Raw genomic sequence first — 18,030 nt, forward strand, 5'->3', positions numbered from 1 at the left:
ATGTAAAATTATAGTATAGAAAAGTACAGGTCACTCCTTGACGTTGACAATCTATGCCTTCATGACTACTTTGTATGATTACTATCATTACTCTGAACCATAAGAGTTTAAATCTATGAGAACTATACAGAGAATATTTGATTTGAGGGAATTGAGATAACTGTCCTAATCATTCCACTGTTTTGGAAAGGGAATAGAAAGATGAAAACATCTTTAATTAACAGTGACATGGAATTGGCCATTAGACTCTTACAGGACAAAAATACAAAAACATAATCGTGGAGCAATAGGACTCAACTGGCTATCCATTCTACATTATTAGCCAAATGTGTTGGATTATGCAAGGCTTGCCATACAGGAAAATAACTTCTATGGAATGTGACAACTCTATTACACCTAAAGTGGTCTATGTGGAATGTGTCAACCCCATTGTATCTAAATGTAAGTAAGTTCATTAGTTTATAAAAAGCTCTAGCCTTTAAGTCATCAAAGTAAATTTATACAATGAAAAGGCTAAGTTTAGAACAAAGAAACACTTTTAGAATTATCTGATGGGCCAATAAAATTTCCCTGAGCTGTATATATCTTTTAATGTAGATTGGAAAGAAGATCCTTATTGATTAATTTTTTGTTTCTTAATAAGAACTGCACATAGGAATCTATCTATCTCTATCCCTGACTATGCATAAATGTACATATATATCTGTTGAGAAAAAAATAATTAAGACTTTCTAAGACATTGTGCATCATTACTGCCTTGTGCTTTGCCATTTCGAAGGAAAGGGTTAAGTAGCCCATGTCTGTGGTTCCGGTGCACACCCACCTTTGCTCCCAGCTCATTATAATGCAATTTCAAAGCCGTGACTCTTTCATCAAGTTCTTTGGGGTTTTCGGTCTGCTTCTTCTGTACAATCTGACGTCCAGTTTTTATTACCATTTCCACTTCAGACTTCACTTCACTAAGACTTTTATACAAGTTCTAAGTTCAAACATAAAACAAAACATAATAATCAGCCATAGTGTACAAATTACATTATAACAATTAATAAAAAGAAAGAGAGGTAGAGATCACCTTAATTGCCATTCCATGTTTACAGTTTTAATGGAGTAGCATTTTGCAGCAGAGTTGATAGTTATTCTTACTAAAGTAAGTATACATCATGAGTATAGTTTTACAATCCAAGTTGATAATGATTATTCCTAAAAGTTAAATGATTCCTATTTTAAATGTTATATAATATTATAAAATTTACTCTTTCACCAGGTATTTATTGAGAGCTTAGTACAGTAGATAATAATGGATTCACTAGACAATCAGTGCTGGCCAAGACAGACCCATTCAGGCCAAGCCACCTGGGTGGCTCAGTGGGTTAAGCCTCTGCCTTCGGCTCAGGTCATGATCTTGGGGTCCTGGGATCAAGCCCCGCATCAGGCTCTCTGCTCAGGCACCCCAGGAAGGAAGGTAATTTTAAATATGGTAATTACATTATACAATTATATTTTCTTAATGCGGCTGATTAATTCAATATAGACAGACACAAAAATATTATTTAAAAACTCACATATATATCACAACCCTAAAGAACACATATGTTACTTAACAAAAGTACATTGCTTTAACAAAGCCTCATGATACACATGTCATCACACAAAGTACTTTCCTGGAAAGATACGTGTATGCATGAACGCATACATGCAAGCACGTATGTATAGGTATATATATATATAGGCACGTATGTATAGGTATATATATATAGGCAGATATATATATAACAGTTTACATTATACATTGTTGCTTTAATTTGTTCAGCGGTGATTGTGAACAATGACCTGTTTTATTGGTACTAAGAAATAAAGTTACTAGCAGGTAATTGCTTTTTCTTTGTAATTAGAACAAAACTTGGGTTTATTTTCTCTTCTTACTTTAAAATCAATGCCTAAAAACACTTTTTGTAAAGGCTGAGCAAATATCTTTTCATTAAAGTTACATACATAATCTATTTCCACCTTAATCCCTTCTTTGATGGTTGTTTTTTGTTAATATTCCTTTACCAATAATTTGGAGTTCTTGTCTGCGTTTTCCAGTTGATTTTTTTTTTACTTAATTTTACTTTTATCTTAGAAATTACATAAATATATTGGTATGTAGAAACATTCAATCAGTAACTGTATGGAGGGAATCAACTGTGTCAATTTTAGAATCAGAGATATTTCCAAATAATTTACTCTTTAGACATTAAAAAATCTTTTTTCCATGATTTACCCTTGTGTTGCAAGTTCAAAGTAGTATTAGCCATTAACACCATGTCATTCAGTATGCACAGAAAGTATTTATCACTGAGGGAGTGGAATATCCTTTATATTTATTTGTATTCCTACAGGGAAGACGTTTTTTAATGAAACAAAAATTTCTTGAAAGCAAAGGTAATGATTACAGTATATGCAATAGGGCATCTTAAGTAATTTAAAAAATATATAAAAGTTGTAAAGAAAAGATATTCTTAGAGAAGGACTACTTGAATTGCTCCCGACATTTAAACCTGAACCAAACTGAGCATGAACTTGAAAAGGTTTCCCTGTAGAGTCAAGGCACAATCACAGCTGGTTATAGGGAGGGTTGTTTTCACCTCATCTTTACTAGCAGACCAGTTTTCTGATGTACCATTAGAGACCTGTTCATAGAAGGGAACAGCTGTCCCTTTGGGAATATATTTAATCAAGACCATAGTATACTTGGGTCATTTGCTTTCAATTATTTTTACAAAATTTAAGAGGAGATATCTTCCTATGAATCCTTCATGTTGCTCATCTAATATCAGCTAATAAGTGTACATTATTACGTTCAAATTTTCTTTTTCAGGGTAAGAACATTTATAGTAACAATGTCACTAAAATGCAGCCTGTGTTATGAAGAAATGTCATTGCATAAAAATAGTTCATAATTTCACAAAGAAATATATATATCTACAATTTTTTTTGTTAAAAGATACGTTATCACTCATAATAATATGACTGAAATGCATCTAAAGAGTTTCTTTTACATTTATGTTATGGAGTAAATGAAGAAACAATACCTAAAAGACAAAGTATTAACTAGATAACATTTTTTTACCTTTAAAGTTAATAATATTCAGTGCTTTTATTTTATGTGAATTTCTACTCTTAGCCCATAGTAATCAAAGAGTTATAATAACAGTGTATTACTCTAGTAGATGCCCTCATAATTCAGCCTTATGTTGTCAGAGGCATCATCTGACTTGGCACATTTCCAGTAATTGCAACAAAGGACACAGCTCAACATCCCACAATCCTGTGAAGATTTATGCTACAGGCTAATCATATGTCCCCCATGCATTTTTATTCTGTCTTTGAGGTCTGGTCGCATTTCAATATATACCTACCACTGACATCGAATGGAAAGATACTAGGGTTTGGAGCAAGAGCTCCTGGATTGGAATCCCGCTTTTGCCCTTTGCCAGCTGTTTTGTCTTTAAATTGTCTCATTTAATCTGTGACCTAGAGAATTAGACATGACTTGAGTAGATCACTTGGCTTACTTTGTTTTCATTTCTGGATGGTTTTTATTATGGTAGTTGTTACTGTTGCTGCTGTTTCCAGAACAATGTGTTTTTTTTAGATTTTCCATTTAAAATACATATTCAAAGTACTATAAAAATTAAACAAAGGGACTTCCTCTTAAATTCTGCATAGTCCTTTGAGAACTACAGATTCAAAAAAAGACACCTATAGAGGATGTATTCAAAGGCTACTGTTTCAGAAAAAAGTTCTTGTCTCTCAATACACCTGTGCTAAATTTTGTTCTTAACCTTAAAATTACATAGTAGCAATTATTACAGTTATCTGAAACAATCTTCTATTACAAAAGAGGATCATCATCACATACCTCTTTTCTTTTTTCACAGACTGCTTAATAAGGAAAGTCAAGGAGTAACTGTGTATTTGTCCCCAGAAATACATACCACACAGTGATTTAACTGTGACTGTACTACTTCCTGTTCCACACTCTTTGTTTCCAATGCAGGCAAGTGCATCTTCACTTCATCTAAAATCATCTTACTCTCCTGTAGACGCTGCTCAAAATTGGCTGGCTTCTGGAATAATCGAAACTTCATGGAAACATCTTGCAATTTTTTCTGTAAAGACAACATAAGAAAGCACCCGTATAATTTAAAATTCCAAACAACAAGCAGTCACACTTTTGTTAACAAGTTTTTCTTTATTCCTGAAGATATACAAGATTAAGAAAAAGTAAAGCAATATTTTTCTACTTGTATAGCACAAAGAATGCATACATTTGGGAGAATTCAGTAGTTGTTCTTAACGTGATACTAAATAAAAGGTAATTTATTAACCTATTTTATCCTTAAGATGTACAACCCCCCCAAAATCTATATTATTTACATATCATATTATATTTCTCAAATAATGTCCTTAATCCCAATTTTTCGAATAACCAAATTGTCTAATACATATTATGTTTTAATACCCAACTAAAACAAGTTCCTTAGTTTACGCAAGGATATGTACCTGTGCCATATCAATTTGGGATAGTACCCTTTGGGCAGTCTCCTTTCCCTGGTTATGTTTCTTCATTTCTTCTAAACTGATCTCATGACTTGTCAAATCTGATTGGATTTTCTGTTGGGAGGAAAGCATTTTTAGTCAACATGCTCTGCGGGTTATTGCAAAGAATAACTCACTTGCCAAGAAGATGAAATTCAGGAACTCTCTTAAAGCATTATTACAATGTAGCCTCCTTTAGAATGACAATAGTTCTTTTTTTTTTTTTTTACTTACCAAAAGTTACCAAAAGTGAAATAGCTTATTTCTCTCCTATTTGGGTTATTATGAAAAATAAATTATGCTTTTGAGTCAGTGATAATGCATAGCTATTTCAGATATTTTGGGAAGGAAATATCTGTTCATATCTAATATGAAAGACTGATATTCTTTTATCTTTGAATTTACATTCAAATCTGACCAAAAACAATATATATACACACAGAGACACACACATACACATACAGACACAAACCTGAGCACGCGTGCGTGCAAGCACACATACACACACACACACACACCTCAAACCTGTGACAGGATAAGATATAATGAGAAAGTTCCATGTGGATAATATTCATTGTGATATTTACTCAGTCATTCTGCACTATATTTCAGTTAAATTTCAGGGAAATTATGGATTTAGAAAAGTGAATTTAAATCCCTTAATTGGCCTTGCCTTTTGTCTCTTGGATACTTAAGATAGTCCTAAAGAGACTGATTTTTGAATCTTAAATAGCTATAAAAATTGCTGTATTTTCTTTATTGAGTAGACATTTTTGATCAAGTTCTATTCAGAAGTGTGTTTGTATTTGACTTGTACACTTCTGATCCTGCTTCAGGAGTCAGTCAAATCATGTAGTGTGCAGAGACCAAAACAATAAATCCATCCACTTCTTTCCTGCCACTTCCAGCAAAAATCAGCAAGTTGTCAAATTATTCTAATTTAAATATTAGCTGCTGTCAGATTATCACAAGTAAGTTAGGAAAGAAAAGGATTAACTTACACCAGAGTGCCCATAAAATTTTCAGGCAAAACAATTCATATAATGCTATTAGTATAAGCAAATTTATACCAACTGGAGTCAATTCCAGTACATATTACTAGAAAATAACATCAGTTTGATTAGCAGTTAGTTACCACAGAGAACTACAATCCTGCAATGAGTAGTGTAAATTATCTGAAGAAAATGCGTTGAGTGATGAAGGAGATACTTCGTATACAAGGCTATAAATGTACACATATGCCTTAATATCATTCCTTAACATATTTATCCTAAAATTATAAAGACAAAGTAATGATGAGTTACTTAAGTAATTACAATTCTGACATAAAATAATTAAGAGCAAGGACTCATGCAAATACATACTATATATATATATATATTTTGTACTGTATATCTATCTTCACTGGTTGAATTACTCCCTTGGATATAGGTATATGCTATTCTCCAGAAACCATGGAGTTTGGGGGCTATGGATCCCTGTAAGTGCATAATAAGGTTATTCATAAAGTTATAAAGGATAAAGGATCTATAAAATTTAATGGAGGTAGGTAGGACAGAGTAACACTTAACAAGGACATGAACAGATGTCATCGGAGAGGTGATGTTAAAGCAGAAATCTGGGGGCACCTGGGTGGCTCAGTGGGTTAAAGCCTCTGCCTTCAGCTCAGGTCGTGATCCCAGGGTCCTGGGATCGAGCCCCGTATCGGGCTCTCTGCTCGGTGGGGAGCTTGCTTCCTCCTCTCTCTCTCTCTCTGCCTGCCTCTCCACCTACTTGTGATCTCTCTCTCTGTCAAATAAATAAAATCTTAAAAAAAAAAAAAAGCAGAAATCTGAATAAATAGTAAGCATCACTGGCAATAGCAGATGCTTTAGGGGGAGGGGTTATAATCTTGATATCTTATTTTATTTTATTTTTTTAAAGATTTTATTTATTTATTTGAAACAGAGAGAAAGAGACCACAAGTATGCAGAGAGGCAGGCATAGAGAGAGAGAGAGGAGAAAGCAGGCTCCCCGCTGAGCAGAGAGCCCGATGCGGGCCTCAATCCCAGGGCCCTGAGATCATGACCTGAGCCGAAGGCAGAGGCTTAACCCACTGAGCCACCCAGGCGCCCTAATCTTGATATTTTAAGTGGAAAATGCTCACTCCCTCAAAAAGGTAAGTCAATACCAACAATGTCTGTCCCACATAAACCTAGCCACTCCCAAGTCATAGACAATTAAAACATGGACAATGCTTATGTCCGATTAGGTCCATCAGATTCTCTCTCAGAAACGACAGGACAAAGTCTGGCCAAGCTCTGTGCGTGATGAGAATCATCACATATGCTACCAGACTGTGCTTATGAAGTCCCCAGTTTACAGTGTCCATTGGGGAATAGCAAAGGTCGATGACTAGAAAGAGAAGATAGAAGTAAATGCCAAAGAGAGAGATAAAAACAAAAATACTGATGGCTTTCAATCACAGGCTAAAGGAAATGGGGCATTTTCCAAAGATGTCTATAACAACAGTTCCCATACTATGTGCTATTTTTTTTCTTTTTTTTTTCTTTGTAAAATACTATGTGCTCTTCTTACCACTCCCCCATTAAGAGGTGGAATTTCTTCACCTCTTCAAACTTAGGTTGCCCTTTTGATTGCCTTGACCAACATAAGAGGGCAAAAATAGTGTTTTGTCAGTTATGAGAAAACCCCATAAGAGGACAAGCAGCTTCAACTTCCACCTTTTTGAAACACTGACTCTTTTTTTTCTTTCTTTTTTTTTTTAATTTATTTTCAGCGTAACAGTATTCATCATTTTTGCACCACACCCAGTGCTCCATGCAATCTGTGCCCTAATACCCACCACCTGGTTCCCCCAACCTCCCAACCCCGCCCCTTCAAACCCTCAGATTGTTTTTCAGAGTCCATAGTCTCTCATGGTTCACCTCCCCTTCCAATTTCCCTCAACTCCCTTCTCCTCTCTAACTCTCCTTGTCCTCCATGCTATTTGTTATGCTCCACAAATAAGTGAAACCATATGATAATTGGCTCTCTCTGCTTGACTTTTTCACTCAGCATAATCTCTTTCAGTCCCGTCCATGTTGCTACAAAAGTTGGGTATTCATCCTTTCTGATGGAGGCATAACACTCCATAGTGTATATAGACCACATCTTCCTTCTTAAGATTTTCCTTCTTGAAACCCAACTGTCATGGTTTGAGAAGCCCAAGCCACATAAAGAAGCGGTGGGTAAGTGAATTAGTGAACGATCCCAAGTGAGCTTTCAGCTACAGTGAGTATCAATTCCTAGACATGATTGAGCCACCTTGGATGTCCAATCCAGTTGAGCTTACATGCCACAGCAGAGCCGGCCAACAACTGCCTACAACTCCATGAGATACCAAGAGATAATAATTAATAGCTGGTGCAAGTGACCGAAACACAGGTTCTAGTCCATTCCTGAGACAAATTTTATTCTCGTCCTTAGCTTCCATGAGACATCCCTACATATGAATGACAAACTTCTTTCTTTCATTTTTGTTTTCACTTTAGTTAATCCAGTTGTGTTACTTCTGCTTCAGTGTTCTAAGTAGTATATTAAGCAAAGAGAAGTTTTAAAAATAGAAGCACTCCTGATTGAGGGAAAACAGGTACTCAGATGAGGTAATAAATGGTATGAAGAATTTAGGAGAACTGAAATCATAAATAGAGAATGAATGCACAATGGCAGGAATATAAATGGAAAAGATGGTGGGAATGAGTTATTTAATAACCTCATGTTCTAAATGAAAAAACTCTAATTTCTCAATACGAAAAGAAACTTTAAAATTTTAAGTTTATCAGAATCACAGATAATAATAGTTTATCTATTTATCTATAATAGTTAATCTAATAAACCCATAATCTAGTAATTAAGGAAATCCATAATGAGAGAATGTGATTATAAATTCAGTAATACTTTGAAATGAATTTGATTTTTTAATCACTATATACACACATATATAGCCACATACATGAATACTTTTTTTTTTAAGCTGTGTGTACCTGTACAATTAGCATTTATTTTAGTGCACTCAAACATTAGAGGACCCTGATGAGGGCCAGGAGAAAGCCATGGAAAACAAGAATTTAAGGGATATGGAGAAGAAGGAAAGCACCAAAGAAAGAAAAGGAAGAGTCCAAGAGAAGGAGAAGCAGAACAGCCAGGGAAGAGAAAGGGTGCCACTTCAATCAAGTGATGTAAGAGTTTTAAAAATGAGGGAGAGATGGGCACCTGGGTGGCTCAGTGGGTTAAAGCCTCTGCCTTCGGCTCAGGTCATGGTCCCAGTGTCCTGGGATCGAGCCCCACATCGGGCTCTCTGCTCTGTAGGGAGCCTGCTTCCACCTCTCTCTCTATCTGTCTGCCTCTCTGCCTACTTGTGATCTCTGTCAAATAAATAAATAAAATATTTAAAAAAAAATGAGGGAGAGATGAATAAAGTCAATTTTGAGACACGTCAAATGAGGCAAGTTCTAATAAGTGTATATTAGCTGGTCAATGAGCACTATAGCTAGAATACAGTCAGTGGTAAGAGCAGAACTTAGCTTTTCCAAGGATAAAGCTTAAAAACCAGGAAATCTTCATCTGTAGTTTAAATTATTTTATAAAGATTTTATTTATTTATTTGACAGAGAAAGGGAGATCACAAGTAGGCAGAGAGGCAGGCAGAGAGAGAGGGGGAAGCAGGCTCCCCACTGAGCAGAGAGCCTGATGCAGGGCTTGATCCCAGGACCCCAAGATCATGACCTGAGCCGAAGGCAGAGGCTTAACCCACTGAGCCACCCAGGTGCCCCCAGTTTAAATTATTTGTGAAGAATTTTTATTTCTTCACATAATGTAATGTTGTCAATGAGACTCGAACACGTATTAAGACCATGTAAAAGGAGTAAGAGGATAAGAGAGAATTTTTTTTTTTAAATAAGAAGATAATTGATTAGAAAAACCCTGTGGGAAGCAAGAAGGAATGAAGAGCAAAGATCAATAAGCAGCAAAAAAATACTGACAGTAAGAGAGGTGCTAATTTTTCAGAAGCCAAAGGTAAGGCATAAAAATAATTTTTGATATAGAAAGGCAGAAAGATCTCCTTACTTGATGCTTTGTGTAAATCAGAACAGAAGACTGTTAAAAGAAATCTGAACTCAAATTTCAGGGCCCTGGGGGCACATGGGTGGCTCAGTTGGTTAAGCATCTAACTCTTGGTTTCGGCTCAGGACATGGTCTCAGGGTTGTGAGATGGACCCTCGCTGAGCCCAGCCTCAGGTTACTAGTTCAGTGAGGAGCCTGCTTGAGATTCTTGCCCCAACCCAACCCTCCCCCTGCTCACATGCACATGTGTGTACACTTTCTCTCTCTAAAATAAATAAATAAAAAAATAAATCTTTAAATTTCAGGGCTCTGATTTACCACCTGAGCACCAACCCTTTCTGAAGCTCAATTTTCTCCTCTCTAAACTGAGGATGATGATGACAATCCAGTAATGAAGCATTATCAGTAGTCCTGGGAAAATTCTCATGTTTGCAGTAGACAACTACACTGGCTTTGGTAAAAAGATCAGATGTTATAGTGTATGTAAAAATACTTGTTCAAGTTTGCACAAATATTTACTTCCAAATTGTGTCATTATGTATTATTTATTTATAAGAAAGACATTCTTTCTTATAAAGAAGAGAGAGAAAAGGGTTGAGGAGGAGTCTAAAGTAAAGTGATGGAAGTTTCATAATCATTGGGGAAACTGGGGGTAGAAATTGATGAGAAAAAAATGGGTAAGCCTGGTGGTAGGTGTTAAGGAGGGAACATATTGCATGGAGTACTGGGTGAGGTGCATAAACAATGAATTTTGGAACACTGAAAAACAAATTAAATTAAATTTTAAAAAAGAGATTGGTGAGGAAAAAAAGAAAAGATACTCAGAACAGAGTGCCCGAATTATGCATCTGCAACCATATCTATCTACATGTTTTTGAACATCTTCATTTGTCTAGTACTCAAGGTAGAGGAAAAATAATAGAGTAAAAATAAATTATACACATATTCATTTAACTTTTTATACTAAAAGGATAAGAGAAGAGCACTGAAGGAAATAATCCTCATCATCATCACCACCAAAGTAGGTATCTGTGTCAGCTTATCCAACAATTCACATACATTCATTTAATCACCTAATCAAACTAAGATACAAGTTTATCATCCTCATTCACAAATGAGGGTATAAATGTTGACTTGTCCAAAGTAACATACGCAAGAAGTAGCAAACTCCATGTCCTCTGAACAACTATACTTCCTCTTAAATTATGATTCCAAAATAAACGTGTCCTCCACTTGGAGATTGGTCAGACAAGACAGAAAATTCATCTCTTTTGTGCATTAATAGTATATAGTTTATGAATCCAACTCAAAAAACCACTTCTGCATCTACTAGTCAATTCCATATAGTGAGAACAAAACTATTGCCCTATTCTTAAGGATCTTTTGTTCTATGAAGATAGAACATAGACATATAAATTAAACTAGAATTAAAAAAAGAAATACATGTAATATAATAAAAAACATGCTATATGATAAGAGAGAAGGGGCACAGTCATTTCTGCTACAGAATCTGGTAAACTTTAAGGAAATTCTCATAATTTAAATTACATATGGCTGAGAAGGGGTTTCAGAGCAGTAGAGAATAAGAAAATGGGTTCTCATTCCATGGTATGAGAACCATGCTAGCAAAGATTGGGTTTGGCATATGCAGAGAGTGTATCCTCTGTTTCAGGGAAGGAAAAACCAGATGTTGTTAGAGTAAGAATTACTTTGGCAGGGGGAACTGGTGTGAAGCTACTGAACCTTAAGTTGCAGGGTCTCTCCCTTACAAAAGACTTCTACAACTCAACATTTGATTTTCTATTTCTCATTGGTATAATTTTTTTTTTTTTTGTAATTTAAAGACTGCCCCCACAAAGCTGCCTTTCGTAGCCTGGCATTACAAAATAAAGCCAAGATAACTTAAGTGATTACTGAAACACAGGTCTTCTGATGATGATTTACACAAAGCATCAAGTAATCCCACACATGATTCATAAACAACAAGAATAACAATGACTTACAAAAACACAACCCAAAACTGAACCTGTATTTGTCACCAGGATATGTGAAGGACAATGTAATACATGAAAAGAAAGTTTGGCAATTTAGAATTCAATGCAAAGTATTACATGGACTTCATATTTATATCAAGCTTGTAGACAGTGTTGAGAGGCTGACTGTCTATACTCTTAGAACAATTACTACTATCAAAATCATTAAAAGGGAAAAATTGGGCTTTCTCTCTCTTCTTTTGGATTAGTGTGGCCAATGGTTTATCGATCTTATTGATTCTTTCAAAAAACCAGCTTCTAGTTTCATTGATACGTTCTACTGTATCTCTGGTTTCTACCTCATTGATCTCAGCTCTAATCTTGATTATTTCCCTTCTTATGTGTGGAGTTGGTTTGATTTGTTGTTGATTCTCCAGTTCTTTAAGGTGTAGAGACATCTGGTGTGTTCTGGATTTTTCAATTTTTTTTGAGGGAGGCTTGGATGGCTATGTATTTCCCCCTTAGGACTGCCTTTGCTGTATCCCATAGGTTTTGGACCGAAGTGTCTTCATTCTCATTGGTTTCCATGAATTGTTTCAGTTCTTCTTTGATCTCCTGGTTGATCCAAGCATTCTTAAGCAAGGTGGTCTTTAGCTTCCAGGTGTTTGAGTTCCTTCTGAACTTTTCCTTGTGATTGAGCTCCAGTGATCATTGTGGATCATTGTGATCTGAGAATATGCAGGGAATAATCTCAGTCTTTTGGTATCGGTTGAGTCCTGATTTGTGACCCAGTATGTGGTCTATTCTTGAGAAGCTTCCATGTGCACTTGAGAAGAATGAGTATTCTGTTGTTTTAGGGTGGAATGTTCTGTATATATCTATGAGGTCCATCTGGTCCAATGTGTCATTCAATGCTCTTGTTTCTTTATTGATTTTCTGCTTCAATGATCTGTCTATTTCTGAGAGAGGCGTGTTAAGATCTCCTACTATTAATGTATTCATATCAATATGACTCTTTATCTTGATTAACAGTTTTCTTATGTAATTGGCTGCTCCCATATTGGGGGCATAGATATTTACAATTGTTAGATCATCTTGGTGGAATGGGCAGAAGATATGAACAGACACTTCTCCAATGAAGACATACAAATGACTATCAGACACATGAAAAAATGGTCATCATCACTAGCCATCAGGGAGATTCAAATTAAAACCACATTGAGATATCACCTTACACCAGTTAGAATGGCCAAAATTAGCAAAACAGGAAACAACATGTGTTGGGAGGGATGTGGAAAAAGGGGAACCCTCTTTCACTGTTGGTGGGAATGCAAGTTGGAGAACAGTATGGAGATTCCTCAAGAAATTAAAAATAGAGCTTCCCTATGACCCTGCAATTGCACTACTGGGCATTTACCCCAAAGATACAGATTTAGTGAAAAGAAGGGCCATCTGTACCCCAATGTTTATAGCAGCAATGGCCACGGTCGCCAAACTGTGGAAAGAACCAAGATGCCCTTCAACGGACGAATGGATAAGGAAGATGTGGTCCATATACACTACGGAGTATTATGCCTCCATCAGAAAGGATGAATACCCAACTTTTGTAGCAACATGGACAGGACTGGAAGAGATTATGCTGAGTGAAATAAGTCAAGCAGAGAGAGTCAATTATCATATGGTTTCACTTATTTGTGGAGCATAACAAATAGCATGGAGGACATGGGGAGTTAGGAGAAGGGAGTTGGGGGAAATTGGAAGGGGAGGTGAACAATGAGAGACTATGGACTCTGAAAAAGAATCTGAAGGGTTTAAGTGGTGGGGGGGGGGGGAGGGTAGGGGGAACCAGTGGTGGGTATTAGAGAGGGCACGGATTGCATGGAGCACTGGATGTGGTACAAAAACAATGAATACTGTTATGCTGAAAATAAATTAAAAAATGATTAAAAAAAGGGAAAAATTGGTTTTGAACATCACAGAAAACTAGAATTTTATTATAATTTACAGGCAGCATTTTTAGAAAAAATTCTCACATCTATAGTACTGTTCTAATATATTAGAGATCTAAATTTCTTTATAAATTAAGATTATATGTGAAAAAAGCCCTGTGAGTAAATACATTTTGGAAATTAAGGATAAACATGTGTCTGTTATGAACATCTCAGAATATTTCATTTACTAATAGATACTGTGATATCAAGAGGAATAATTCTTTGTTCAAATTACCCTTTTGCTTTCTCTCTCTCTTGTGCTCACTCTTAAAAAAAAGGGGGGGGGAATAAAAGGTGGGTGTACCTGACTGGCTCAGTCTGTTAACTGTCTGACTCTCAGTTTCGGCTCAGGCTGTGGTCTCAGGGTCCAGAGATCGAGCCCTGTGTTAGGCTCTGCACTGAATGTGGAGCCGGCTTAAGAGTCTCTCTCTCCCTCTCCCTCTGTCTCTCCCCCTAGCTCGTTCGTGTGTGTGTGTGTGTGTGTGATGCTCTCTTATTGTCTCTCTCTAAAGAAAATAAAAATAAAGATTATGCTTTTGCTTTTTTTGTCAGAATACATCACATAAGTAGATTTGGGAAAATCTATCTAACACAATTTATATATTCAGTAACAAAAATTCAATTACTAAAAGTATAAGATAAAAATGGATATATATTTCCAATCAATTGTAATTTGGGAAGATTTCATAACATGCATCATACTTTTATTTAGCGAGCATCTTCACAAATTAATTCTACAATTCTTACTTTCAACTGATAATTCATTTTTAGTTTGTACTTAGGACATCAATCACGACCCACTTTATTTAACCTCATCAGATTATTATTCTGGAACCACATAATTAAAAATTGTTTATCACTTTAGGGCAAGTCTGCAGTGAAAGAGGTAAGTCATGTGCTTAAATAACAAATAACAGAGTATTATGGAAACTTTCAGGCAGACTGAACAATCTCCTATTTTAAAATTCTTCTAATAAAACACACACACACACACACACACACACACGATATCATCTTTCTTGACATTATGGTCAGACAATGAAAAAATAACTGTACAAGAAAACACTGAAATAAAAAACTGTACAAGAAAACACTGAAAATAAAAGATTTAATTCAAAGAAAAAGGATTTCCCTACGTGGCTACCAGATCAGTAAGATCTAAAGATGTAAAAGCTCAATCAAGTGAAGCGTCTGCCTTCGGCACAGGTCATGATCCCTGGGTCCTGAAATCAAGCCCCACATCTGGCTCCCTGCTCAGTGGGGAGTCTGTTTCTCCCTCTTCCTCTGCCCTTCCTCCCTGCTTGTGCCCTCTATTTCTCTCTGTCCAAATAAATAAAATCTTCTTTAAAAAAGATGTAAAAGCTGTACAATTTGAGTTCTATTTTCATCCAAGATAATACATCTACCAGGATATGGGTGAAAACTGTTTGAAGAAAACAAATGAACTGATCTTGTGGAGCTGTAAGCCTGGATTTATATAAAATCAGTGATTTCCAACAAAACAAAATGAAAGGAAAGGAAGGAGCAGATCAGGGCTACTGATTTAGAACACCCACATACACTGTATTAGGAGTTCTCAGGATCACTAGATTATTTTTTCTTCATAAAGTTATATAAAGCAAATTATGACATCATGTCATTCCCAAGAAAAGACACATAACAATACTGCATTTATGTTTATAACTAGCACTATACACAGAAAGTAGGAAACAACAATGGAAATAGAAATATTCATTTTTCCATGAAAGATGGTAAAGGGCAAATTACACAGCTAAAAATTAATCAAACTTTAAGGACATTTCCAATATAGCACTTAACCATTAACCGAGAAGAGAGCAGGTCTTTTTACCATGATTTACCTCATCAGACCATTCTCATGTATCAAATTAATGACAAAATGGCAAGCAAATTGAAGCTGTAGCTGTTGAAAGTATTTAATGGAATAAAGAACACTTTCTATCAAATGATTGTTGGAGCTTTTGTGATGTCAAATAAAGAAAATGATTCCAGAGAAAATAACTAAAACATTTCGGAAAGAAAAAATATTAGAAGATGTCATGTCGAGACAATTAATGAAGAAATGTAACACTATTAGATTACTCATTTTAAAACAAATCACAATTCTGAAATTGCACATTTGAGAAAAGGAAATGGCCACATATAATATGGACACAAAATTAAAGGAAGAAAGTATACTAAAGGATCCTGGATTATTTCTACTTTTAAAACAACTGGGGATATGAAAAAAAGTACACTAATTATGATAGTGGGCAAAGAATTTTGAGGAGTTTTAGAATATACATTTGAATATTTCAGTAAGTACAAAAGAAAGAAGAAATTCACAGTGTTTTTTTTTTTATTACTGTTTGTGGAAAGATCCTTTAAGTTAGTTAGACAAGATAGAAAGCATGTTACCTATAAATTAAGCTTTATCAGATGGAGAAGTTTTCACTTTTCTCAGAAATATGCAACAGGCCAAATAGCTTGTTGTATTATAACAACTTAATTAGAGGCTGTTTTCAGGTCTGTGAAGCACTTTGGAAACCCGTGCATATTTAATAAGTTAAATATATACATAAATGTAATCGTGTGTGTGTATACACACATATACATATACATGTATGTGCAAGTTTATGCCATAATGGCAAACATTTTAGTATCACCAAAATAAACTTAGCTTCTAACTTAGTTCAATTATAAGTACTTTGGTGGAGCTTTGTGTTAAGAAATTTAAGAAGTTAGCTGATGACCATCTTCTTCTGTCCCCCTCCTACTACTCTAATAGTAAATTTGGGGACAGAACCTTTAAAACCAAAAATGTGAATACTGAGGAATTATTATTCCTTGTAATACATCTGAAAAATCATGCTACTCATCGTTACAGTGGGATAATGATGGTAATGATAAAAAAACCAGTCCATTATAAATCTACATTTTCAAGCACTTATCTTTACTTTTCAAACTAGGTAAGTGCAGAGACAGAACTTTGGGAGAAAATTTGAATACTGCATAGAAGTTTGAGGAAGTGTAGTGGCTACAGGTTAATTTTTTGCTTGATAAAGAGCTAACTATCAAAGTGGGGAAAATAGATCTGAGGTAAAGTTCCAGCTTCAGTGAAAAATACTTTAGAAATGGAATTCATTAAATATATTTCACTATGAACAAATGAAACATTATAATATTACTATGTAAGGTCTTATAGTGGACCCCAGGACGTCAATGATAAATAGCCACCATTTAAGTTAATTCCACGTTATTTAACAAAATACCTCACATTTCACCCTTGACTATGTATTTAAACAATGGACTAAAAAAGTTGATGGTAATCTGAATTTATTTTTTTAAAAGATTTTATTTATTTATTTGAGAGACAGAACAAGTGAGAGAGAGCATGAGCAAGGGGAGGGGCAGACAAAGAGGGATAGGGACAAACAGACTGCCCACTGAGCAGGGAACTGAGGGAGGCTCAATCCCAAGACTTTGGGATCATGACCTGAGCCAAAGCAGACACTTAACCGACTGAGCCACCCAGGTGCTGCCCTTGAAATTGCTTTTTAATATACTATGTGAGATATTCTTTATTATATAGTCTTTCTTTTTCTTTTTCTTTTTCTTTTTTTGAGAGAGAGCATGAGTGAGGAGAAGGTCAGAGAGAGAAGCAGAATCCCCATGGAGCTGGGAGCCCGACGCGGGACTCAATCCCCGGACTCCAGGATCATGACCTGAGCCGAAGGCAGTCATCCAACCAACTGAGCCACCCAGGCGTCCCTATATAGTCTTTTTTAAAATCAGCTTTATCAAGGTATAGTTTATCTACCATATAATTCAATAAATGCACAATTCAAGAAATTTTAGTAAATTTAAAGTTGCACAACCACTAGTCATGATTTGATTTATAGAACATTTCTCAAATGATCCTGTGTGTCCATTTTCAGTAACTCCCTATGCCCACCCCCAGCTTTAATCAATAATCTAGGCTCTTCAAATATTTTCTTAAGCTTAAGTATTTGACTTACCTAACTCATTAAATTATGGTAATGATCAAAGAAAACGAGGCAGATGCTTTGAAAGTAGTCATCATTGACACGGTACAGACCTTGAAAAGACTGAAATACCTGGAAAGGCTGGAATATTTACTTTCCACTAATCACTTCTTTTCACATGAAAAATTTTATTGTGTACTCCTCAAAGTATTTCTAAAGTGTTCTGAAATTCCAAAACTTAGCAGTATCATAAAGTACTATGACAAGATATTGTCACAATTCTATTTTTTTTGTCATGAAAAATTTTATTGTGTACTCCTCAAAGTATTTCTAAAGTGTTCTGAAGTTCCAAAACTTAGCAGTATCATAAAGTACTATGACAAGATATTGTCA

General features: G+C 35.4%; 1 protein-coding gene across 1 annotated transcript in view; it reads right to left on the minus strand.

The window, feature by feature from the left end:
- The window catches only part of LOC111150534 (dystrophin), a 2,087,545-nt gene that overhangs the window by 1,249,324 nt on the left and 820,191 nt on the right, over positions 1-18,030 (minus strand). Inside the window, exons 31-33 of the mRNA XM_022508030.1 lie at positions 4,549-4,659; positions 3,981-4,154; positions 824-979 (exon numbers count right to left, since the gene is read on the minus strand). Of these exons, the coding sequence (XP_022363738.1) occupies positions 824-979; positions 3,981-4,154; positions 4,549-4,659 (441 nt within the window). The remainder of the gene's footprint in view (positions 1-823; positions 980-3,980; positions 4,155-4,548; positions 4,660-18,030) is intronic.

The sequence above is a fragment of the Enhydra lutris genome, unplaced genomic scaffold (assembly GCF_002288905.1).
Source record: "Enhydra lutris kenyoni isolate GAN:26980312 unplaced genomic scaffold, ASM228890v2 scaffoldscaffold23, whole genome shotgun sequence".
NCBI classification, from domain to species: domain Eukaryota; kingdom Metazoa; phylum Chordata; class Mammalia; order Carnivora; family Mustelidae; genus Enhydra; species Enhydra lutris.